The sequence below is a fragment of the Geotrypetes seraphini genome, chromosome 2, assembly GCF_902459505.1.
Source record: "Geotrypetes seraphini chromosome 2, aGeoSer1.1, whole genome shotgun sequence".
Lineage (NCBI taxonomy): Eukaryota > Metazoa > Chordata > Amphibia > Gymnophiona > Dermophiidae > Geotrypetes > Geotrypetes seraphini.
In genome coordinates, this window is record NC_047085.1 from 7,240,992 (window position 1) to 7,266,994 (window position 26,003).

At 44.1% G+C, this 26,003-nt stretch overlaps 1 protein-coding gene across 13 annotated transcripts in view; it reads right to left on the minus strand.

Moving 5' to 3' along the window:
• LOC117355920 (protein scribble homolog) overlaps nt 1-26,003 on the minus strand; it is a 393,083-nt gene that overhangs the window by 154,349 nt on the left and 212,731 nt on the right. For 12 of the 13 annotated variants that reach the window (XM_033935046.1, XM_033935039.1, XM_033935045.1 and 9 more), the window contains exon 16: nt 10,467-10,529. The exons of the other annotated variant lie outside the window; for it this stretch is intronic. In XM_033935046.1, the coding sequence (XP_033790937.1) occupies nt 10,467-10,529 (63 nt within the window). The remainder of the gene's footprint in view (nt 1-10,466; nt 10,530-26,003) is intronic. 13 annotated transcript variants of the gene reach the window in all.

Here is a 26,003-nt window from a genome sequence, read left to right on the forward strand (position 1 = left end):
AAGAAGCCTTTCTCAAGAGCAGTAAAGAAATTTTGAAAGCAGTGTCTTAATTATGCTGGATTCGGGGATTTTGCTGGGGAAACAGGCAAGCAAAGGTCCATCCCGCTGCTTTACCAGGTGTGTGTATGCATTTCAGAAGGCATTCCCCGTTCAACATCTGGAAAAGGTATTGCCTAATATTCGGCACATTAAATACTCCAGTACAAGAATGACAAAAACTTGATATCAGTGGCAAATGAAGCGTTTTGCCACAAGAAACAGTCTACAACATGCCACCAGTTGACATACTTTGACTCCTAATGATCTTTTGTAGTTGGTAAACAAAAGCATAATTAATATAAAATTCCTTTTCTTCTATCGATGTTGGCTCTGCTTGCAAATCGATTTTCCACCATTTCACAACTGGCACAAGAAGCCACAACTTCATGCCACTCAACAGGAGTAAGCTCAAAATTGGCAGAATATCTGCAGATGATGAAGCAACAACAGTAAAAGAAGAGAGTGACATTTCTGTACAACATCGAACTCTTTAACCTGATAGAGATTTGGGATAGTGATCTGCCACAATGGCCATAAGGTCATCCAAGCCTTTGCCAAAAAGCACCTGCCCCTTAAAAAGTAATCCAGTGTATCGCAAACTGTGTGCTGCGACACACTAGCATGCCTCCTGAGATTTAAGGTGTGCCACGACACACTGAGGAGGAGAGGCGCCAGATGACTGCCGAGAGGCACATCCTGCAGGCAATCAGCCAGTGCCGGTGCCTCTCCTTCTCTCCACACCTCTTCCCTTCTGGGGGCTCCCCTCCCCCCCCACTGGTGGCTCAGGGCCCATTTGGAGGGCCCTTGCACATGCGCGGATGTTGACATGATGTCACGAATGCACATGACATCATCAAGGTGATGTCCGCACACTTCCAGATGCCTCGAGCCACTAGATTTAGTGTGCTGTGGCTCAACAAAGTTTGCGGGACATTGGGGTAATCTATTCAGAGTAGCCTTGGAGGCTGAACCACCTAGTCACTGCCTAATCCATAGCATCCGGCAGGCAGAAACGGCGTAAGCCGATACACTGATCATGACTGTTGATGTCATAAAGAGCATTGGCCAATAATCCACTCATTCCATAATCAAATGGGGACAAGCATCCTCCAGCTCCAAAGGACTATGCTGCAACCTGGTATGACAGGCCTGTGCCAGGAAGGAGGCAGCCGCTGCCACTTTGATACCCAAAGTTAGTGTTTCAAACTGTCTTTTTAAGGGCAACAAAAATGATAAAAGGGATGGGATGACTTCCCTATTAAGAACGGCTAAAGCTACTAGGGCTCTTCAGCTTGGAGAAGAGACAGCTCAGGGGTGATATAATAGAGGTCTATAAAATACTGAGTGGTGTGTAAAGGGTAGATGTGAATTGCTTGTTCACCCTTTCCAAAAATACTAGGGGACATGCGATGAAGCTACTAAGTAGATTTAAAACAAACCAAAGAAAATATTTCTTCATACAATGTGTAAGCTCTGGAATTCGTTGTCGGAGAATGTGGTGAAATCAGTTAGCTTAGCAGTGTTTAAAAAAGGCTTGGATAATTTTCTACCATAGGATAAAGTCTGGATATAGCTTTTACCACCTTTAGGGAGCCTTCTGGGGGACTCCCATTGTGACTAAGTGATGTCTGGATGTGCCAGAAAAAAGGTATGTGTTTGTACTGCTCATAACAGAACACTGGGAGGTGAAGGGCTGTTGAGGTTCCAACTTCAACAGTTGTGGACTTGAAAAGATAACAACATAAATCTTTATTTATATACCGCCAGTGCTTTTTGGTTCAAGGTGGTTTACATAAAAATGGCCGAAAAGAGTCAGCGAGCTACATTAAAGGAGAAGAGAACTGAGAGACTGGAGGATCGCATTGAGGGAATTAAGAGGATCTATCCAAGAAGGATGCACTAAGGCAGGGGTAGGCAATTCCAGTCCTCGAGAGCTGGAGCCAAGTCAGGTTTTCAGGATATCCACAATGAATATGTAGGAGATGGATTTGCATGCACTGCCTCCTTGAGATGCAAATCTATCTCATGCATATTTATTGTGGCTATCCTGAAAACCTGACCTGGCTCTGGCTCTCAAGGACCGGAATTGCCTACCCCTGCACTAAGGGATCGTCACCCTGATCAATAGCAGCCACAGCCTCCTGACTTCTGGTCTCAGATAGGTACCCTAAATCATCGAAGAACGCAGCGGATCCTTGAGATAATAAAGGCAATGAAAGGGACTTCCAGTCCTACTCTGAATGATCATGGACACTTGGCGCCGGCTTGTTGCAAGGCAAGAAAGCCTGCATGGGATAGAACTCTCCCTGTACCGGAGCTGGCGTGCTCATAGGCACTGCAGCGCTCCCTGGGCCCATCAAATAGATTTTACACAAGAGATTCACAAAGTCTGAAAAACCCTGAACAGGAGGCCCTAAGGACCTCTTGCAGGACCCCTGAGGTAGTTGGGCCTCCATCTCCATCGCCTCCACGCACTTGCATTTTGCACCTTTGTTGTGTGTGGGATTTATTCCCTGTAGGCCAGGCTTTTGGGGATTCTCCCGCCCTGAAGGACTCTAAGGAGGCTGAGCTCAAAGATCTCACCCCTTTTTTCCCATACCCTGCAGCACATGGAACGCAGCGCTTGTCTGCTGACAAAGCTGTGCACGGAAAACATGAACCAGGGGCAGATTGGCCTGAGAAATCCATAGCAGATGATCCCTGGGCAAAATGAGGGGTTTTGAGGCAGAAAGAAGCGTTTGAAAAACAAGAACCAGGGGCAGATTGGCCTGAGAAATCCATTGCAGATGATCCCTGGGTAAAATGAGGGATTTTGAGGCAGAAAGAAGCTTTTGAAAAACAAGAAATTGAAAGGCAAAATGAGGGATTTTGAGGCAGAAAGAAGCTTTTGAAAAACAAGAAATTGAAAGGGGAAAGGTTTAGAACAAACGCCAGGAAGTTCTTTTTCACTCAGAGGGTGGTGGATACATGGAACGCGCTACCGGAGGATGTGATAAGCAAGAGCACGCTACAGGGCTTCAAAGAGGGTCTGGACAGGTACCTGGAGGACAAAGGGATTGAGGGGTACAGATAACATAAGAAGTTGCCCCCGCTGAGTCAGACCAGAGGCCCATCTTGCTCAGCGGTCCGCTCCTGCGGCGGCCCATCAGGCCTAATGCCTGAACAGTGGTCCCTGATTAATTTTGTAACTTACCTCTAATCCCATCCCTATAATCTACTTTTACTCTTATCTGTACCCCTCAATCCCTTTGTCTTCCAAGTACCTATCCAAAGCTTCTTTGAACCCCTGTAGCGTGCTCCTGTTTATCACATCCTCTGGTAGGTAATAGGGATAGGATTAGAGGATTAGAGGCAGTTACAAAATTAGTCAGGGACATTGTTCAGGCAATTGGGCCTGATGGGCCGCCGCGGGAGCGGACCGCTGGGCAGGATGGACCTCTGGTCTGCCTCAGCGGAGGCAACTTCTTATGTTCTTATGACTGATAAAAATCCAAGATGGCCACGCCTAGTAAAATCACACCAAAAGTGGCCCATGGAAGTTTTCCTGAAAAACAAAAAAAGTTGATAAAGGTGTTTTGGAGGTGGGGGAACCTAACTCTAACTCCAGAAACCCTCATATCTATCTTTCTCAGACAACCAATGTTCCCTATAGGGAATAATGGAAGTACTCAATGACTTCTAGTGCCCATCGGTCAGCTTGCAGCAGCCTATCTGCAAGGTAAGGATTTCTGCCTCAAAAACTGCTGGGAACAAATCTACCACTAGAAATATTCTGGCTGTCAGTCAGGAGAACTTTGACCAAAGACTATCTGGCCAAGTCAAGAGCCGTCAAAACAGCAGTCAGAGAGGCCAAATTCCGAATGGAGGAGAATCTAGCGAAGAACATCAAGAAGGGCGATAAATCATTCTACAGGTATATTAGTGACAGAAACAGGAACACAGGCGGGATAGTACGCCTTAGGAAACCAGACGGGAACTATGTAGAATCGGACTCCGAAAAAGCTAAACTTTTAAATGAATACTTCTGCTCACCCATGAGGCGCCAGGATCCGGCCCTCAGTTGCAGACAGGGAATAGCTCGGTAGACCCGTTTTGTAATTTTGAGTTTACGCACAGCAGTGTCTACAGTGAGCTGTCCAAACTCAAGGTTGACAAAGCAATTGGGCCAGATAACCTACACCCCAGGGTACTCAGGGAGTTAAGTGACGCCTTGGCGGAACCGCTATCCGCACTCTTCAATCTCTCCCTTAGTACAGGTAGAGTCCCGTTAGACTGGAAAACGGCTAACATCATTCCACTTCACAAAAAAGGATGCAGGACGGAGGCTGCGAACTACAGACCAGTGAGTCTCACATCAATAGTGAGCAAACTGATGGAAACTCTAATCAAACGCCAATTGGTTACGATCCTGAACGAGGAGAATCTACGAGATCCCCATCAACATGGATTTACAAAGGGGAGCTCCTGCCAATCCAACCTGATCAGCTTCTTTGACTGGGTAGCTGGATATTGGGGAGTCCCTGGACATTGTGTACTTGGACTTCAGCAAAGCATTCGATAGCGTACCGCAGGTTGTTGAGCAAGATGAGCTCTATAGGATTGGGTGACACATTGACTGCATGGGTTGGGGACTGGCTTGGAGGTAGAATTCAGAGGGTGGTGGTTAACGGCACCCCCTTCGAAACAACGGAGATAATCAGTGGAGTGCCGCAGGGCTCGGTCTTAGGCCCGATCCTATTCAACATCTTCATAAGGGGCTTCAAGGTAAATTAACGTTATTCGCCGATGACGCCAAACTATGCAATATAGTAGGCAAGAGCACAACAGGGCCTGACAAAAACTCAGTGCCCGACAGTATGACAGATGACCTTCTCCTATTGGAGCATTGGTCCAGGACCTGGCAACTAAGTTTCAATGCCAAAAAATGCAAGGTCATGCACCTTGGCAGCAAAAATCCATGCAAGACTTACACCCTTAATGGTGAGATCCTAGCGAGGACTGTAGCAGAACGAGACTTAGGGGTGATCATCAGTGAGGACATGAAGACTGCTAATCAAGTGGAAAAAGCTTCATCAAAGGCCAGACAAATCATAGGTTGTATACGCAGGAGTTTTGTCAGCCATAAACCCAAAGTCATAATGCCATTGTATAGATCCATAGTGAGACCCCATCTGGAATACTGTGTACAATTCTGGAGGCCACATTACCGCAAAGAGTCGGTACAGCAAATGGCCACCCGGATGGTCTCAGGACTCAGGGATCTCCCGTATGAAGAACGGCTGGATAAATTGCAGTTTTACACACTCGAGGAACGCAGAGAAAGGGGAGACAGGATCGAGATGTTCAAATACCTCGCAGGCCGTATCGAGGTGGAGGAGGATATCTTCTTTTTCAAAGATCCCACAGCAACAAGAGGGCATCCGTGGAAACTCAGGGGCGGGAAATTGCATAGCGACACCAGGAAATACTTCTTCACTGAGAGGGTGGTTGATCGATGGAATAGTCTTCCACTACAGGTAATTGAGGCCAGCAGCGTGCCTGATTTTAAGACTAAATTGGATCGACACGTGGGATCTCTTCACAGAGAAAGGTAAGGGAGGGTCATTGATGGGCAGACTGGATGGGCCGTGGCCCTTATCTGCCGTCACTTTCTATGTTTCTATGACTCTGAACTCCAAAAATCCACACAGCATGTTGAGGGAAGATAATGTGTAGTCGACTCCCTAATACCCAGTGGGTTGTCCCCAGAGCCTGGCTCAAGCCTCTGATAAATCAGAAGGCGAAGAAGCTCCCAGGGGAATGAACCTCGAGCTCTCAATGAACCACAAAGCAGGCTGGCTCCACAGGTGCTTCAAGAGAATGGTCTGTGAGCAGCAGCCCACCCTTGCGGGTCTGCATCCTTCTCCCTGGTAGAGTAAGCCAAAGGAGGTCTCCAAGCACTGAAGCCACACAGGAAAGAGGAACTAATGTCCAAAAAGACCCAAAAATAATAAAATGATAGCAGAGCAGATCAGAACACACCTTCTCAGTTCGCTTGTAGAAGGAAAAACTGAAGAGGGAGCTGTTTTCTACTGCTGAAGGGGAGGAGTTGAGAGATTTGAGTGACACCTTCTGTAACGTACATGACTAAGGGAAGACAACAGCTTCAGTACAGAATCCTATGTCTTTGCAAAAGGAGGGTCCATTCACAGAGGAAAAGTCTTCAGCCGAGTTTTTCTACTGTTTGGATATCCCTTAGGATATATCTGCCTTGAAGAATTGACTTAAGAGTTGTAGGTGTCGTATCTTGAATGTCCTCCCTGTGTAGGTGGTGGAGAATGCCTGGTTTGCCCTCCTGGAGGAAGTGGAGGAGATGAAAATAGTGATAGAATTCAAAAATGCATCAGATAAGCACAAAGGATCTTTACGTGGAAAAAGGAAGGATCAAAATAAAAACTTGATGGTCCTTAGATGATATTCCCAGTAGTAGGAAAATAAGGTCAGTACTGGGTGGTGTTCTATGGGCTGTGCCTCAAATATGGCAAAACGGAAGACTTTTGCCATCTCTGTTCTGATTATGGATGGGCAAGAGTGGCATCGACAGCAACTTGACAAGAGTGGAGGAGTGGCCTAGTGTTTAAAGCACCTGCCTCAGCACCCTGAGGTTGCATTTGATTCACAATGTAGCTCCTTGTGACTCTGGTCAAGTTACTTAACACTTCATTGCCCCAAGTACAAATAAGTACCTGTATAAAATATGTAAACAACTTTGATTGTGTAAACCACACAGAAAATGGGGTAGTCCTATCCCCTTAATCCTTTAACTCCAGTGATTGGAAAGCAAGACCAATGTTGAGCAGACTTTTACAGGCTGTAACCCAAGCATAGCAGGGACAGATCAAGAAGAAGTGGGATTTTTTTTGTTTCATTCACCTAAGGATTGACAGCAAGAAACATGTCAGTTTGCAACATTGTTGGATTGCTGGTTTATTCAAGGATTTGCAATAAATGTGACTATCTGAATTATGAAACCACTCTTCCATGACTGAAGTCTACAAAATCCTGAGTTGTGTAGAATGGGTACAAGTGAAACGATTTTTTACTTCATCAAAAATAACAGACTAAGGAACACTCGAAGTTACAGGGAAATATTTTTAAAACAAAAAGAAGGAAATATTTCACTCAGAATAGTTAAGCTCTGTAATGCACTGCCACAGTAACAGTGGTTAAAGTAGATGGTTTAAAAAAAAAGGTTTCGACAAGTTCCTGGAGGAAAATTCCATAGTCTGCTATTGAGGTAGACATGGGGGAAGCCAATGCTTGCCCTGGGATCGGTAGCATGGAATGTTGCTACTATTTGGGTTTTTGCCAGGTAATGACCTGGATTGGCCACTGTGGAAACAGGATACTGGGCTAGACAGACATTGGTCTGACCCAGTGTGGCCATTCCTATCTTCTTAACCTCATTTGTTATCCAGTAATTGATCATGATGGAGCATAATCTAGCTGGCTTACTGGTCAATGGACTCTGCCATCCTCCCAAGTGAAAGAGCCAGAACTCCCTTGCTTGATGATAAATAGCAAGCATGGAAGGTATGAATGAAAACTATGAGAAAGGAGGAGATAGTGGATGCTGGGGATGGGGAGGCTGAATGGGCCATTTGGCCTTTATCTATGACCTGGAAAGCTCAAAGAGTATAGCAAATGGCTTGACGTAGCAGAGGTGCAGCAATGTCTGTCTGACCACAGTTCCTGGTGCAGAACTGCATACCCCAATCTAAAGTAAAGGAAGATGTGATGGTGTGGTTTCTGAAAAGGGAAGCCCATCTACAGATTTCAGAGTATCACTATTTTACGGAGGTAGAATGGCACGTATGGTAGGAAAGCAATTTTCACTGAGAAAGGCTATATTGGTTTCAATTAAATGCCACTGAAGTGGTCTCATCAGTATTGGAAATGGAACTAAAACCAATATACGTAGTGCCCAAAGATTCTGAGTATATCCACCCAGTCTGCCCATCCACTATCCCCTCCTCTCCCTAAGAGACCCCACTCGCCTGTCCTACGCTTTCTTGCCAAGATCATGGCTGAACATATCTGGGTGGGCTAGAGTAGGCCTTTGTGAGCAACTCCACAAGTTAAAGAATAATGTTGTTTTAGTCATATGTTGATCTTTTTTCTAGAAAAGTCAATTTTAACTGTGTGTGTTGTACTGTACTCCGCTTTGGAAAAGGCAGATTATAAATAAACAAACAATAAGGCCAGTGCTGAAAATGGCAAAGACAGACCAAGACTAAGTATGCATATATAATAACATATTATACCATTTGCTATGACTTTATCTGGTTGGGCAGACTAGATGAACCATATAGGTCATTATCTGCCGTCATCTACTATGCTCAGTGGAGGAACTGTGAGCTTGTTCTGCTGGTTAAGCTTTGGGAGCAGTTATAGCAGAATGCCCTGGAGGACTCTGCCAGTGGCAAGTACTGGATAGGGAATATAGACAGGAAAACTAGCTTCTCATAGTGGCCAGGGTCCACTGCCTCCCAGGACTGCTCTTTTCCCTACTCAAAGAGGCTGACATTCTCTTGGAGGAGTATCACAGCTGTTAATGTTGTGATTTTGAAATGCTGGGAATCCTTGCTGACATGCTCCATATTTGTCAAGCCCTTTATGGAAGGGGGATGTCGGCAAGCAATAGGGTCTGATCTATCCCTCAGGTTCGAGCAGGAGCTCAAGCATGAGTGTGCACAGAGCAAGCAGTGCTGGCATGCCCTTGGAATGGGTGTGGGGCGGCAGAGGTTTCAGGGTCCTGCCTATGCCTCCTTTCATGTGTTTTGTGGGTGCTCTGCCCATTTATCCCATTTTTCTAGGTTTGTTGCCTGTTCAGAGGGAGAATGAAGATCTCTTCATTACTCCTTTGTCCATAAGACCTCTGTCCACTCTGCTGGATCAAGCGAAGTTGAATCCATAAAGACATTTGGTCTGTGTTTGTCTTTTTATTTTTAATTTGTTCTTTTATTTCATCTTCCCACCCCATTTCTCCAAGGACAACAAAACACCACCATTCAGTCAAACTGAAAAACAAGACTGAGCCGGGGAAAGGAAATGCTGAGCAAATGCTCGGGAACCTCCAAAAGCTCCCCATGACTCCATCCGAAGGATGTCATTACAGAGTATACAGACATTTTTCTGTGAGTCCTTGGAGAAAGAAGGTGGCATACAACTGATGTTTTAATGGAATGATTCTCCATCATATATTTCTACCAATAAGATGGTTCTGTCTGAACTCTCTTGCAAATCACAAGACTCAGTTGGGTAATTCTAGGAACTTAACGAAAAGAGGCCTAAGATACTGCCACCAGATTCACAGCTAGAAAAACACTAGTGCTGTATCTTTTGCCCCTCATATTGTTCTCATCTGGGAGCCACCACACACACTGTCTCTTCCTTTATTCTCTCATTGAGCTTTCATACAGAAATCATCATGCACAGCCTTTCCCCTTACTGCATCCCATCTGGTTCTTATCATGTATCCATCACACACAACTTCCCTCTTTAACCTCCACTCTCATCTCTCACAAGTGAATTGTCAAGCGGTCTCTTACATTGCTTCTCAGCTACTGATCTCATCAGGGACCTAACATAAATGGTCTTTCTCCTGATAATTTCCATATCATGGAGGGAAGGAGGAAAAGAAGACCTTGATAATGCAGTGTCTAAATCTTCTCACTAGATACCCTACTTGGGCCCACAGACTATAGTGGCCTCTAAAAGACACAGAACAGGAATCAGCTCTACAGTTATTGCTACTCTTTAGCTAGTTAATGGATTTCACTGTAATAGAAGGATGCAACTGCTGTTAAAGGTCTAGGAGTGCCATTTCTGTGGTTTCTAGGAGTTCTCAATGGAAGCAGAACCTGTGTTCCAAAGACAACAGAGAACGATACCCACTATCATTTCTTCTATAGCAGCGACAGATCACTACTGAGTTATTTTGATAAACCTGACTCCTCTTCTATAGCAATGACTAAAAGTGACAAGTGAGGGCTAGGTCAGTCTGCAAATCCCGCCACCAGCAAATAATGGACTTAGATTTTAGATTTGATACTTGATGTTCCAAACCTTTTAGCTCGACTTGTCACTCTTTCTACACCCACCAACCTACTTACAATCCATGAACATTGACCTTACCCTGCAGTAACTATTCAGTATATAACTCTCCTCAGCTCTGCAGCAGGTGGGGAATGGAGCATAGGGCAGGGGAAAAGGGAAGCAGAAAATTAATCAGCTGGGATCTGGTCATCTCTGCAAAATCCAGAAGCTGGAAACAGAGCCAAGGCAAAGACAGGCAGGAGAGAGCAGCAGTGGAAACTCAAAGTCAGTAGGTGAGGCAATCCCGGTGATTCTTGCTAAGAGAGGAAGAAGAGCAGGGGCGTACACACCTCTTCCTCCTCTATTCGAGCAGGCTCAATCAGCAGATTATTCACTTGATCAAACGACACCCCCTGTTAGGACATGAAACCAGCAGAGAGAAAAGGAGGGGAAGGGGGAAAGGGGGAAAAAGGGAGAGGGAGAGAGAGAGAGAGAGAAGCATGCGGATTAGTAGAGCCAAAAACCAACACAAAAACACCAGCACCCACCTCTGCAGCTTGCCCGCTCACCAGGGACCCTCTGCTGTGTCTCCCCTTCTGCTCAGCGCTGGAATCAGAGGGAAGGCGGCTCTGGCCCCTCACTCTGATTACTGAAGAGTCTGACACCAGAAGAAAGAAGCTTCTCTTTAAACGAACACCAACAAATCAGCTTACAAAAGCAGAAGGAATTCTTCTTCACCACTCAGCTGTGAAACACATACCCTACTATAATAATTCCCATTACACAGGCTAGTTTTTTTTAAATCCTGCACCCTGAGTGCTCAGATAAAACTCAGGTACACTGTTAACATCAAGCCCAATTGCCAAAGCCCTTCTGGTTACTTGCTATGTCCTCAGTACGTGCAATGTCAGCTCATCTCACCTGCAAAGCTACTGACATACTAGACAACACTTGCCAGTCTTGGAGGTTTCACAAAGCATCGACCAAATGCAGATTTAAGCTGGCTGCAGGTTACCATCTATAGTTACTAGGACCTGGTACTTACTGCAGATTTCATCAAATTCTGAGTCTGTACCAAACACGTAGTAACATAAGAGATGATGGAATAAGAAGTCCAAAATGCCCTTACACTCTACCCAGTTATTTCTTTCTGTACTGCCCAGGATATATATTAGCTGCAAGACAAAGAGCTTGACAACTTGTAAGACATTTCTTATGAAGATAATTTGTCATCCTCCTTTTCCGCCACCCTCCTGGGTAGATGACCATGCAAGATCCCCAGAATCCCTCTTTTCAATAATATTTTGTAATAATCTAAAAACAAAGTATAATAGCTTGGTTGTTGTCTGAACAGCCAAGCCTCCTTAGATCCCCAAGGCCTTTTCAGATGGTTTCCCAACATCAACATGTTGTATCTACCCAGTAGATAGAGAAGTGCATGGCCTGCCAACTGTCTCAACAACATTTAGGCTAGGCTTTCACGGTATTACTGAATTCGTAGTCTACTAAAACTAAGCTGTGCAGTCGCCTGCTTTCTTCTAAAACTTCTACATTTCATATTACCCACGTCAACATTCATTCTGGAAACCCTGAATTGAGTAGTTTAAACACATATTTCTTGGTCATGCTTCCACTCTCTCTTGCACCCTCTTGAAATCCATCACTGATGAAGCCTCTTCCATCTGCTCCAGGAGGGAATTCCAAGAGTCCACCAGTATTTCTGTGAAAAGCAATATTTCCTAAGATTGCTTCAAGTCCACCACTTTAGAGCCTCTTTGAAAAGATTTTTCTATTCATTATCTTTCAGGTGTTTGAATACCTGTGTCATCCATTCCCTGACTATCTCTTCCTCTGGAGTATTATATCCACAGGTCACGTATAACAGGGCTTCTGGTGATGATCCTGCATCATTTAAATAGCTCTCCTCTGGACTCTCTGGACTCTATATGCTCCCAAAGGAACAGTCTCCAAAGGTGGACACAATATTTCAGATAAGGACTCGCCAATGTCTTCCACAAGTATTATCACCTTTGCTTTTCTAGTGGTTATGCCTCTCTCCAGCTCTGATCACTGCGTTATCACACTGTTTTGGTAACTCGAAAATTATCAAAAACACTTATAAGTTTCTTTCCTCCTCTGTAGCCAATGGTGTCTCACCCAATTCCTCAAATTTCTGCATACCCAATTTTTTTTGTTTTTAAAATACTGAACTACCATGAAGTTGACTACTCAGTGAGGCATGCCTAGTCTACTGCAGATCATAATGCACAGAAAGAGAAATTTCTAATGCCTCTGCAATATCACTCAAAAAGAAGCAAGTGATTTTGTAATGCACAAAGCAAACTCAACACATCATCCTGGTAATGCCATTCCTAAAGTAGAGCCTGATGGTGGCATCATTCTATTATCACAAGAAAGATGGATGGTTCAAGGTATACGCTGGAGGAAATCATGTTACAGTCTGGGGAAAAGATCACTCTTTCAGTAAGACAATAATTCTAAGCAGAAGCAATAACAGCTCAGTAAACTGGAAGTCTAGGCCTGAACCAACAGAAAATCAGTGGCACAGAAAATGCAGTCCACAGATGATTTTCAGTCAGCCTGAAAGAGATTGAATTATTCTATTAAGAAGAATGGACAAAAACTGTACCATGTCATTGTATGAAGCTGGTAGACACTTATCCTTAAAAAACCTGCATTGGCTTCATGTGGAATATTGTATTAGATTTACAGCTTAATAATTAGTTTTTAAGTTGTTAAATAACTTATCTGTAGTAATTTTGGCTAATTTATGCTTGTATCAGCCTTCCAGAGCTTTGAGGTCTGTAGATAAAAGAATAAGAGGTCCAAAATCATCAACTGATTAGGATTGAGGAATATAGCTCATCTATATTTTTTGTGGTTGGGTTAAAACTGTGGAGCTGGTTGCCATTTGATATAAGAGTTGAGAATGGCAATAAAATGTTATATTAGCGATATCATTCACCAGATGTATGCCAGTGCCTTTGGTTTGTGTTGGCGAGCATATGGAGAAAGGGTACCTTCATCCACATCAGGTGCACATGCCCTATGGTTCAGTCTTTTAAAACATGTCATTTGGACTTCCCTTCATGGTTCTTGGGCCTGCTCTTTTTAACATTTTTGTAAGCAATATATCTAAAAGGTTATCTGGTAAGATATGCCTCTTTGTTGATGATACCAAACTCTGAAACATAATAGACACCTCTGATGGCGTGGATAATATGAGGAAGGACTTAGTGAAGCTTGAGAAATGTTCTGAAAATTGGCAGCTAAGATTTAAAGTTAAGAAATGCAAAGTCAAGCATTTAGAACATAGAAACATAGAAATAGACGGCAGATAAGGGCCACGGCCCATCTAGTCTGCCCACTCCAATGACCCTCCTCTACCTTTCTCTGTGAATAGATCCCACGTGTCTATCCCATTTGGCCTTAAAATCAGGCATGCTGCTGGCCTCAATAACCTGAAGTGGAAGACTATTCCAGCGATCAACCACCCTTTCAGTGAAAAATAATTTCCTGGTGTCTCTGTGCAGTTTCCTGCCCCTGATTTTCCACGGATGCCCCCTTGTTGCGTGGGACCCTTGAAAAAGAAGATATCTTCTTCCACCTCGATGCGGCCCAAGAGATACTTGAATGTCTCGATCATGTCACCCCTCTCTCTGCGTTCCTCGAGTGAGTACAGCTGCAACTTATCCAGCCGTTCCTCGTACGGGAGATCCTTGAGTCCCGAGACCATCCGGGTGGCCATTCTCTGGACCGACTCCAGTCTCAGCACATCCTTACGGTAATGCGGCATCCAGAATTGCACACAGTATTCCAGGTGGGGCCTCACCATGGATCTATACAATGGCATAATGACTTCAGGCTTACGGCTGACGAAACTCCTGCGTATGCAACCTATGATTTGCCTTGCCTTGGATGAAGCTTGCTCCACTTGATTGGCAGTCTTCATGTTCTCACTGACGATCACCCCTAAGTCTCGTTCTGCTTCAGTTCTTGTTAGGATCTCGCCATTAAGGGTGTAAGTCTTGCATGGATTATGGCTGCCCAGGTGCATGACTTTGCATTTTTTGGCATTGAAGCTGAGTTGCCAGGACCTAGACCAGCGCTCCAGTAGGAGTAGGTCGTGCATCATGTTGTCGGACATTGAATTTATGTTTGTTGTGCTTCTGCCCATTACATTGCTTAGTTTGGCGTCATTGGCGAATAATGTTATTTTACCTCGCAGCCCTTCTGCCAAGTCTCTTATAAAGATGTTGAATAGGATTGGGCCCAGGACCGAGCCCTGCAGCACTCCACTGATTACCTCCGTCATTTCGGAGGGGGTGCCGTTCACCACTACCCTCTGAAGCCTACCTCCAAGCCAGTTCCCAACCCATTTCGTCAATGTGTCGCCCAATCCTATAGAACTCAACTTGCTCAGCAACCTGCGGTGTGGTACGCTATTGAATGCTTTACTAAAGTCCAGGTATACGATGTCCAGGGACTCCCCAACATCCAGCTTCCTCGTCACCCAGTCAAAGAAGCTGATCAGGTTGGATTGGCAGGATCTCCCCTTAGTAAATCCATGTTGACGGGGATCCCGTAGATTCTCCTCGTTCAGGATCGTATCCAATTGGCATTTGATTAGAGTTTCCATTAGTTTGCACACTATTGATGCGAGACTCACCGGTCTGTAGTTTGCTGTCTCCATCTTGGAGCCTTTCTTGTGGAGTGGAATGACTTTAGCCGTCTTCCAGTCCAACGGGACGTTACCTGTACTAAGGGAGAGATTGAAGAGCGCGGATAGCGGTTCCGCCAAGACATCACACAACTCCCTAAGCAGCCTGAGGTGTAGGTTGTCAGGCCCCATTGCCTTGTTAACCTTAAGCTTTGACAGCTCGCAGTAGACACCGCTGGGTGTAAACTCGAAATTACTAAACGGGTCATCTGCGTCAACCCTTGTCTGTAGCTGAGGGCCGAGCCCTGGCACCTCGTGGGTGAAGACTGAGCAGAAGTATTCATTTAAGAGTTGGGCTTTTTCCGAGTCCGCTTCTACATAGTCTCCATCTGGTTTCCTAAGATGTACTATCCCGCCTGGGTTCTTATTTCTGTCACTGATATACCTGAAAAAGGATTTATCTCCTTTCTGGATGTTCTTCGCTAGAGACTCCTCCATGCGGAATTTGGTCTCCCTAACTGCTGTTTTGACGGCTTTTGACTTGGCCAGATAGACTTCCCTAGAGTCCTATTTCCCTGATTGTTTGTAAGAGATGAATGCTTTTTTCTTCTCCTTGATGAGGTCCGAAATCTCTGCAGAGAACCACTGTGGCTTATTGTTCCTTCGCCGTTTACTTACTGATTTAACATAGCAGTTTGTTGCTTCTTGTATGGTAGCTTTCAAAGTTGACCACATTTCTTCCACATTATCGGTTTCTGCTTGGCTTTGTAGCGCATGGTGAACGAAGTCTCCCATTTCTTTGAAGTTTGTGTCTTTGAATTTGAGGACCTTGGTCATTGTGGTAGATTTAGTGAAACCTTTCCTGAGATTGAACCATACCATGTTGTGGTCACTGGAGGCCAATGTGTCGCCCACTGAGACCTCTGTGACACTTTCTCCATTGGTAAGTATCAGGTCCAGTATTGCCTGATCCCTTGTTGGTTCCAACACCAGTTGCCTGAGTCTTGCTCCCTTCATAGAGTTTAATAGCCTCCTGCTGCTGCCGGAAGCAGAGGAAAGCATGTCCCAATCCACATCAGGCATGTTGAAGTCACCTAACAATACTGTGTCCCCACGCAAGGTGATATTCTCTACATCTCCGATTAATTCCATATCTAGGTCATCCTGTTGTCTTGGGGGTCTGTATATTACGCCAAGATACAGGCATTTGTCCTTCCCTCTGGCCAAATTTACCCAAAGGGATTCCCCAGTGTAGTGGACATCTGTGATTCTGATGACCTTAATGCAAAAACCCGAGGGAACAGTACAGTTTAAGGAGTGAAAAACTTTTGTGCATGAAAGAGCAATGGGACATAAGTGTGATCATATGCGATGATCTTAAGGTAGCCAAACAGGTTGACAAGGTGATGGCACAAGATGGAAAGATGCTTGAATGTACAGGAAGAGGAATGGCTAATAAAAGGAGAAATTAGGTTCTTATCTGTTAATTTTCATGGGTAATATGCCTCACTGCTACCAGCAGATGGAGACTGAGATCAAACTTGTATATCAGTATAGCATACCCCTCTTGCTCCTCCAGTTTGTTGAGAGAGGAGCAGAGGGGGGGGGGGGGCAAAACCACCACTGTGTGGGGCCGCACCGGGAAAGATGTCGAGGGTAAGCCCCCCCCCCACCCCGGAGTGGACACGGAACCTTCTGCCGCCAGCACATAAGCTTTATAAAGTGCTAACATAAATTCAGGGGGACAGACCCTGGTGGCCCCAAAGGACTCCCTGCCCCAGCAGGGGACCCTGACATACCTTGTCCCTGTATTTCCAGAACAGGGGGAAGGTCACCTGAGGTAACTGAAATGAATGAGGAGGTTCCCGCCAAAATTGGACCTGAAACTGCCAAAATCGGAGCTCCTGCGGCCTGTCGTGTCTGAAAAACCTGGGACTTTCCTGACGCTGAGGCCGAGGAACCAACCGACACGAAAAGGAATCCTGTGCTCCCTGACCGTCGGTAGCTAGGAAACCCCCCATGTGGGCGTCGGAGGAAGCCCAGGGTTTCCCACAATCCGAAGCCGAACCACGAGGCACATGCGGAAGGGTGCCCTGGCCGCTGGCATCCACTGCCGACGAGGCTTCCCCACCGCTCCGGACTGCATAACGCTTACACAGGCCAGCCTGGAGCACTTTTTCCCTTTAAAAGAGCTCATTGTGTTGAAAACCGCCCTAGCTGTAAAGAAAGTGCCGGTTAGTTGAGAAAAAACACAGAAAAAAAAGGCAGTTATAAAGGGAAATGAGCCCTTTAGACCGGCACACCTCAGGATTTTTTTGTTATTTCTTTTTACTTAGAATAGACTCCATAGCTCTCAAAGCTGGAGGGCTGACCAACCAGGGGGCCAGGCCGCCTGCTGAGGCCCACTACAAAAATATGGGGAGGTGAAGGAACGTGGGGGGTGGGACCCAGCACGAGACCCACCGGGTTTAACACCCCCGAGGTCGGAAAGATCCCCAAACAGAACCCGCCCAAGCTCTATCCAGCACAAAAAGGGGAACCAGGAGTCTACAAACAAAGTTCCAATAGCGCTAAGAGGGGAGCTGAAAAGTGGAGTAGCAAGAGAGGTATGCTATACTGATATACAAGTTTGATCTAAGTCTCCACCTGCTGGTAGCAGTGAGGCATATTACCCATTCGTAAAGACTATACCAGTCTACCAAGCGAAAAAGAAGGAAGTATTGATAGCCCTGTATAAGATTCTGGTGAAACCTCATTTAGAATATTGTGTACAATATTGGAGACCACACCTTCAAAAAGATATAGGATGGAGTCAGTCCAGAGGAAGGTTACTAAAATGGTTGGTGGTTTATGTCATAAGGCATATGGGGACAGACTCAAAGATCTCAATATGTATACTTTGGAGAAAAGGTGGGGGGGAGATATATCCATTTAGGTATAAGCGGAATATAAGCTTTTGAAATAAATAAATATGATAAGAGATTAATGCTGCCCAATTCAAGATTCGAATCGGTTCACCGATTCACTTCTGGTGAATTGATTCAAATCGATTCAAAACAAAACAAAACAAAAAAAATCAGTTCCCGATTTGGCTGACCCTCTCCTCTCGCCCCCTAAAACAGGAGCGGCAGCGCTGCTCTTGTTGGCCGGCCGCTGCCGCACCTGCTTAAGACGGCGAGGGGGGAGGGTCAGTAAGGAAGTGCTGCTGTCCAGCTGCCCCCCCTGGTGTCCATTCCCCCCCGGCCTCCCCGCACCGTTTATCTTTGATAAGCAGCCTGCAGACAAGATCACGATGCTAGCGATCTTTGCACTACTTCAGAGCTGTTTCCTCCGCCGCGATCTTGCCTCTGACATCAGAGGAGGGGCGGGACCGCAGCAGAGGAAACAGCTCAAAAGCAGTGCAAAGATCACTAGCATCGCGATCTTGTCTGCAGGCTGCTCCTCAAAGGTAAATGGTGCGGGGAGGCCAGGGGGGAAGCCGGACACCAGTGGGAGACAAGGGGGAACATGCAGGCCTCTCCGGGGGGACAGGCAGGCAGGGTTCATAATCTTAAGCGCGCCGACAATTCAGCGCAAGACTTCAGCACACCGCAACAAAACCTTCTTTTAAAGGGCTCCGACGGGTGATGTTGGTGGAGAACCCCCTCACTTTACTTAATAGGGATCGTGCTGGCTTGGGGGGGTTGTAACCCCACATTATACTGGAAACTTAACTTTTTCCCTATTTTTTAGGGAAAAAGTTAGGTTTTCAGTATAATGTGGGGGGTTAAACCCCCAACACGGCAACACGAGGCAGCACAATTCCTATTAAGTAGAGTAGGGAGGTTCCCCCTCCACACCCCCATCAGAGCCTTTTAAAAGAAGGTTTTCCTGCAGCACACTGAAATCTTGCGCTGAATTGTCGGTGCGCATTTGTCTCGCGCACTTTTGTCCCGTCACCGGCAAGCAGGCCTTCAAGGGGGAGACAGGCCTTCAGAGGGGGACAGACCTTCAAGGGGGGAGATAGGCAGGCAGGCAGGCCTTCAGGGAGGAGACAGGCCTTTAATAGGATGGGACAGGCCTTTAATGGGGGAATGACAAGCCTTCAAGGGGGAAACAGGCCTTCAGGGATGGTGGCACAAGCCTTCAGGGGAGACAGGCAGGCCTTTAGGGGTGGGGTGCAGGCCTTCAGAGGGGGACAGACCTTCAGGGGAGGGGGCCCCTGGTGTAGAAGTACACAGAGGGAGGGAGGTAAGGAGTGGTTCAAAGTGATGTGCATATGCCGGACTTTGGGGGGGGGGGGAAGAAATAATGGGTCTGAAAATAGAGGAGAGGGAGAGAGATGATGGACAATGGGATTTAGGGAGGGAAGGAACAGAAAGGGAGAGAAGTTGGACACAAGGGATGGTGTGGAGGGGGGATAGTGATACTGTATAGGAGGGTAGTTGGGAAAAGAAAGGGAGAGATGGTGGACCCTGGGGTGGTGGGAAGGAGGGAGAGATGCTGGATGAAAGGGTAGTTAAGAAAAGGTGGCTCTGTGGAAGGAGACAAAAAAAAGGAAAGATGCCAGACCTCCTGGGGAGGGAAGGGAAATGGAAGGGGAGGACAGAGATGGCAGATGGATGGTTAGCACGGAGAAAGAAGGATACCCTGGCAAGCAAGTTATCAGAAGACAACCAGAGCCTTGGACCAACAAGATTTGAAAAATAACTAGACAACAAAAGGTAGAAAAACTAATTTTATTTTCTGTTTTGTGATTACAATATGTCAGATTTGAAACGTGTATCCTGCCAGAGCTGGTGTTAGACCGCAAACATGAGCTAGGATTTAACAGAGGAAAAGTCCTTTTTGTTTCTTTATTTTGTTTACACCACAACGTCAGTGTGGTTAGGAGAAGCCAAAGGGGGGTGAAAAAGCTATAAAATAAACCCACCAGGATGTTTGAAAAAAACACCCAATTGGGCAGGAAAATCGAATCGAAAAACCAATTCAATAGGCTGAATCAAATCAAAATTTTTTTTCCTGAATCGGGTAGCACTAATAGAGATGTTTAAATATCTACGTGGCATAAATACGCATGAGGAAGGAAACTCCAGAGTGATAGGGCATGGGATGAAGATAGAGACAGACTGTGTCTTAATTCAAAAAGTGTGGAACAAGCCATCTGGGATCTCTTAGGGAGAGGAGTTGTTAGTAGATGATGTGGATGGGCAGGCTGGATGGGCCATTTATCTGCTGTCCCGTTTCTATGAAAATAATGGACTGTGGCCTGCTGAACATAAAACCATTGGTACTACCTAGAAAACATCACAAATGAGTTATTTATATATATCACCACCGCTGACAGACTTGTTCTGATGGTGGTATGGAAACAAACAATAATACCCATGCATCAGCAAGTTTTGGCTAAAGTGGATTTTGTTTGTCACACGCCAAAATTGACTGCTTTGCAATTTAGCTAAAATTTGGGACCCATTTGTTAAATGGAAGGAGAGAGTAGAAGTGCATTGAGGTGTGCTTTGATTAGGATAGATAGGGGAGGTTGAGAGTAATGGAGTAATATTGCATCATGAACTTATCTTAGCATTGTACCAAAGAGAAATGGTATGAATATTACATTGTATGGATGCTAAGCCATGATTTCTGATATGAAATATTCTTTAAATAAAAAGAGAATTTTGAGATTGTGTAATAAATTTTGTAAATAAATAAATAAACAAACTCATGATTGTTATTGCTGCAAAAGGGGTTTCCACCAACTGTTGAGTAAAGGGCTGTGAAGAATTATGCAATCAAAATATTTTGATTTATTCTTACTGTTCTAAAATTTCCATAATTCTTCTTTCAAGTTGAAAGTGTTGAATATGTTGTGTAGATCAGTAAAACAAACTGCTATTTTAATTCATTTTGAATTGCATTTTTTAGACTATATAACGGGAAAAAATCCACACAAAGTAGTTAGGATTTCGGCACTGTAAATAGGGAGTGACATAACCAGATAGAATAAAAGCAGTGAGAATGCTATTTTACACTTCAATGATGAGATCTCATCAGGAATACTGTGTCCATTGTTGGAACATGCACACCTCAAAAAATATAGATAATAGTACAGACAGTCCAGAGTCAAGCTATCACAATAGCCTATGCCAAAAACCCAATGAGATGAGATCCAAGTCCTAAATATTTATACCTAAGGGCAGAGGAGAGATACGAGAAATGTGAAACATTTGTTCTTACCTGCTAATTTTCTTTCCTTGCTACTTTCCAGACTATTCCAGAATGAATGGATTATGCTCCTCAACCAGCAGATACAGACAGAACAAGTTGTGAACCTTGCCATAAATAAGGTGCAGTGCAGCCATCACTTGCTCAATATTCATCTATCACATCCATGTCCTCAACTGATTCCCACACAGTTCATTCTTGACTTGGCTGAAACTATTGACAGAAAGCTTCTGTTTGAAGATTGTTTGTTTCGCCAAAAATCGGGGGTGGCCATGGGTATTACCATGACCCTCTTAGTAGCAAACCTTTTTATGGTGTCGTTTGAAAATGAATGAGTATATAGATCATCTTATTTTGCAAAGATCACTGTGTGTGGCTCAGATATATAGATGATATCTTTTTTATTTGGATTGATACAGTTTGAATTTAAAAACTTTTTTGCTTCTATCAATTCTTGCCACCAAAATGTTAAATTTACATATGTTTATGATACATCCAGAATATCTTTTTTAGATGTCAACATTATATGGCAAGATAATACCTTCCACACAAATGTGTATAAAAAGGAGACTGACAAAAATTCTGCATTACATTTCTCAAGCTTCCACCCTGTGGCTTTAAAGAGCCTCCCCTACTCCCAATTTCTTAGATTGAGGAGAATATGTTCTTCAGTAGCAGATTTTAAGACTCAATCCAATGAGATGAAAGAAAAATACAAAAGAAGAAGTTATCCTAGGAATGTCATCAACTCCAAGATCGGACAATGAAGCCCGGTCCATGTGTGCTCAGTTATGCACAAAATAGTCAGATTTAAGGACGTTGATTTAAGAATTGCATATCATAGGTCAAAAAATCTGAAGGAGATCTTATGCCCAATTTGCCTGATAAAGTTGGACATTTTCCTTGTGGCACGTGTCAAATGTGTAAGATCATGGAATGCACAAGAATTTTTCATAATCCTTTTGATAGAAGGGATCATGCCTTACATCATTTTTCCAATTGCAAAACAGCTAGGGTGGGGTGGGGTGGGGTTTATGCCATCAGATGTCCTTGTAATTTAATTCATGTTGGACTGACCTCAAGACAATTTAATATACGCTTGAATGAGCACAAAAGCAACATCACTAGAGGTCTTAACAGCACCCTTAGCAAAACATTGTAAAATTGAAAAACAGGAATTTTTTTCATTAAAAGCAATAATAATTGATGTGATATGTCATACCTTTCAGTTTGTTTCAATTCAAGAGGATGTACAATAAGAGGTGCAGATAACAGCGAGTTAACATCGGTTGGAATTGGGAAGGGGTAAGTGGGCAATTATGCAATTGGGCAGAATAGGGGGTGGGAGGAGGAACGTGTAAGAAGAGGTAGGTGTGTTCAGACAAATCTGTCGAATAAGTGTGTTTTTATTGATTTTCTGAATATGCGGTATGATAGTGATTCAGGATTAGGTCACTCAGTGTTGTTCCATATCCCTGCTTGGAAGGCGAGAGTCCTGTTGAGGAATCTTTTGAATTGGCATCTTTTGGGGGAGGGGAATGTAAACAGGAGTGTTCTGAGTGGGAAGCGGAGTTTGTCCTGTAGGATGAAGTGTTTCAGGAGGTAGGTGGGAGCGGTGCCGAGGAGAGTCTTGTAGCAGAAGCAGACGAATTTGGAGATTATTCTGGCCTCGATGGGTAGCCAGTGAAGTTCCTTGTAATATGAGGTGATGTGTTCGGATTTTTTCAGGCCAAAGATTAGTCGAACGGCCGTGTTCTGGATTAGCCTCAGTTTCTTGATGGAATTTTTGTGCGACCTAAGGTAGATTATGTTGCAATAATCCAATGAGCTCAGGATCAACAACTGGACCAATGGTCTAAATGATGCAAAATCAAAGAATGGTTTTAGTGTGCGAAGTTTCCATAGCAAGTGGAAGCATTTTTTGATAAGGATGTTGGTGTGGGTTTTGAATGTCAGTTGTTGATCTAAGGTGACTCCTAGGATTTTAATTGTAGGATCAATTGGAATGTTTCTTTCATTTAGGTTGATGGAAGGTTCAGCGGATTGTTCCGAGGGGAGGCCCTAAATATTTTGGGTTTTTCCAGGTTTAGTTTTAGTTTGAAATTTGTGGACCATTGTTCTACTTGGTCGATGATTGAAGAGATGAAGTGTCTGGTTCAGGCTGATAGGGTGGAGATGGGAACTATGATTGTGATGTCATCTGCACAGATGCAAGATTGGAGGTTCAGCCTGGATAGTTCTTGGTCTAGGGATGACATGTATAGGTTGAATAGGGTGGGGGATAGGGGGGGAGCCTTGAGGGACACCACAGGGGTTGATCCATGTTTGGGAGTAGGTTTGTTTACTGATGACTTGATAGGATTGGGTTTTTAGGAAGCTTCTGAACCAGTTAAGTACATGGCCCGAGATGCCTATGGCATCAAGACGTTCTGAGTAGGATGTCGTGGTCCACCAGGTCAAAGGCGCTGCTGAGGTCAAATTGGAGTATTAATGCTCGTTTCCCTGAACTGAGTAGGTGTGAGATGTGATCAATGATGGAGGCTAAGGCTATTTCGGTGCTGAAGTGTGAGCGGAATCCAGATTGGTATTCGTGAAGTGTTGGGAATTTTTCCAGACAGTTTGTGAAGGCAGCGTTGATCAGGCCTTCCATAAGTTTGGTGAAGAAGGGGATTTTGGCTACAGGTCTGTAGTTGGAAGTTGTGGATATGGGGTCCTTGCAGTTCTTTACAAAGGGTGTGATAAGGATGTGGCCGAGGTTGGTTTGGAATTCGCCGTTTGCCATTAGTTGAGAGATCCAGTCATAGAGCATGGCCTTGAAGGGGGCAGGGGCTGCTCTCATGATGATGGGTGGGCAGGTGTATAGGCGGCAGAAGGTTTTGGCGTACTTATTATAGAGCTGTAGAAATAGGAACCAGTTAGGAATTTCAAAGTGTTTCCAGATCATGTCTGTTGGGATTGAGTCAGATTGAGGGAGGTGGGGGTGGTATGTTTTGGAAGGAGGCTCTAAGGTTGTGAACTTTTGACTTGAAGAAATGTGCGAAGTTCTCAGCGGTTGGTAGTTGAGTGGAGGAAGGTTGTTTTAGGTGGGCAGTTTCGAATAGTGAGTTGATTAGTTTGAAGAGTTCTTTGCTGTTGGTTGTGGAGGATCCTATTTTGTTGGAGTAAAAGTTGTGTCGTTTTTCCTTGGATTCTTTTGTATTCGTGGATTTTGGATCTCCCAGGGAGGAGAGGAGGAGATTTAAAAAAAAAAAAAAATCTTAGCTCAAAGAGAGCAAAGGTGGACATTTAAATTGAATACGTTAAGAGCCTTTGGGTTTAAACAAGGCCATGGAGTGGCAGCATTTTTACTGATTTTGGATAGCACTTTCACTGATTTTGATTTTTTCATTTTTCGATAAAAGATCTGACAATTTCAATAAGTAAGGGAATTTAGTCAACTACAGACAGACTAATGAAGTTCTGCAATTATAGATAATAAAAATGATAAGTTGTATGCACGTTCAGTGCAGGATTTCTATAATAGAAAAATAAGCTGGTGAAAGGTTTTGCACACCGGCAATAATCCTCCAGTCAGGAGGTAGATGTTAAGTATTTTGACGTCATCATGTCTTTTTAACGTGGCCAGCGTCATATTGATTTGTTGACTGCAATCGGCAGAAGGAATGGTGCACCGCTGTTAAGATAAACTTGCTTAAGTAAGTAAAGGTAAATTGATGAAGTTTGCTTAATAGTAATTAGGATGTTTCTGTTTTTAGACACCGTTGCACAATAAACCCTGACACAGCGGGTAACAAGTTGGTCCAGCGAAACGCAGGCCACGTCGGACTTGAAAATAAATATGAGTAACTAGACATTTCAGCATATTAACAGCTCCAGGTTGAATCAGCGGTACAGTTATGACGCATAAAGCAGAGCGTTTTTCAAGATAAGTACTGCTGTAAAATAAAACAAAATAAGAATTTGATAATGATTTGTTGCACAAGAGTTAAGAGACAACAATAAGCTGTTTTGCACCTTTCTGCCGAATTTCACTTCAAATAGCTTGTTTGGCACATAAAGTTATTGTATTAGGAAAAGTTTGCTGTTTTTAAAACAATATTTATTAAAGAAGAATTAAAAACCAAATTAGTTAGAATAGGGAGGTGGTTGGTAGCCCATGAAGTGAACAGGAGTGTATATTCCCTGAACTGGGTATATTGCTCCACCATCTGAGGCAAACTACCACGATTAATTTGATAGTTTTCAAACAGTTGCCATACAGTGCCTTATTTCTGTTGGTAGTGGTTTATCTGGGTATAGTATGCAATTATAAATCCTTGAGATTCCAAGAACATAACCAAAGGAAGGGAAGTAAGGTCTACACAGATTTTATTCTCAATTCTCCAAGGCCAGATACTTGTTCAGGTCCAATATTGGTCTTAAACCTCCTTATTTTAGGATTTGGAGTAGGATACATTTTCTTCCAGAGAAAGGAATCTCAACTCTTTCTTTAGTTAACACTATTGGGATGGGTTCAGGTTGAAGACATGAACAGGAGATCTGCTACTAGCCATGGGTAAAGGACCAGGCGAACTGGATTTGATTCCCACTGTAGCTCCTTGCCCTAGGTACAATACTTGGGATTGTGAACCCATTAAAGACAGAGAAAGTACCTGCACATAAGAAGAACATAAGAATAGACTTACTGGGTCAGACCAATGGTCCATCAAGCCAAGTAGCCCTGAGCCTCATGTTTCTATTATTTCTTTCTAACGACTGCTTACCAGAAATGGCTCAGTAACGTATTCACGCATTCCTCAACCTACTTCAATTTTAGAAAATTGGTAAAAACGAGTTTGTTCAACCCATCTGTAAACTAATAATTTTTATAGCTGTTAATTCAACCAGTAACCTAAGAACTATTTAGCTTTCCACTTCTTCCATTATGTAAGATTGTATTGATGACTTTGAATTGTAACCTCTTCGCTGATTGTTCCAGCTCTTCTTGTTGTAAACCATCTCG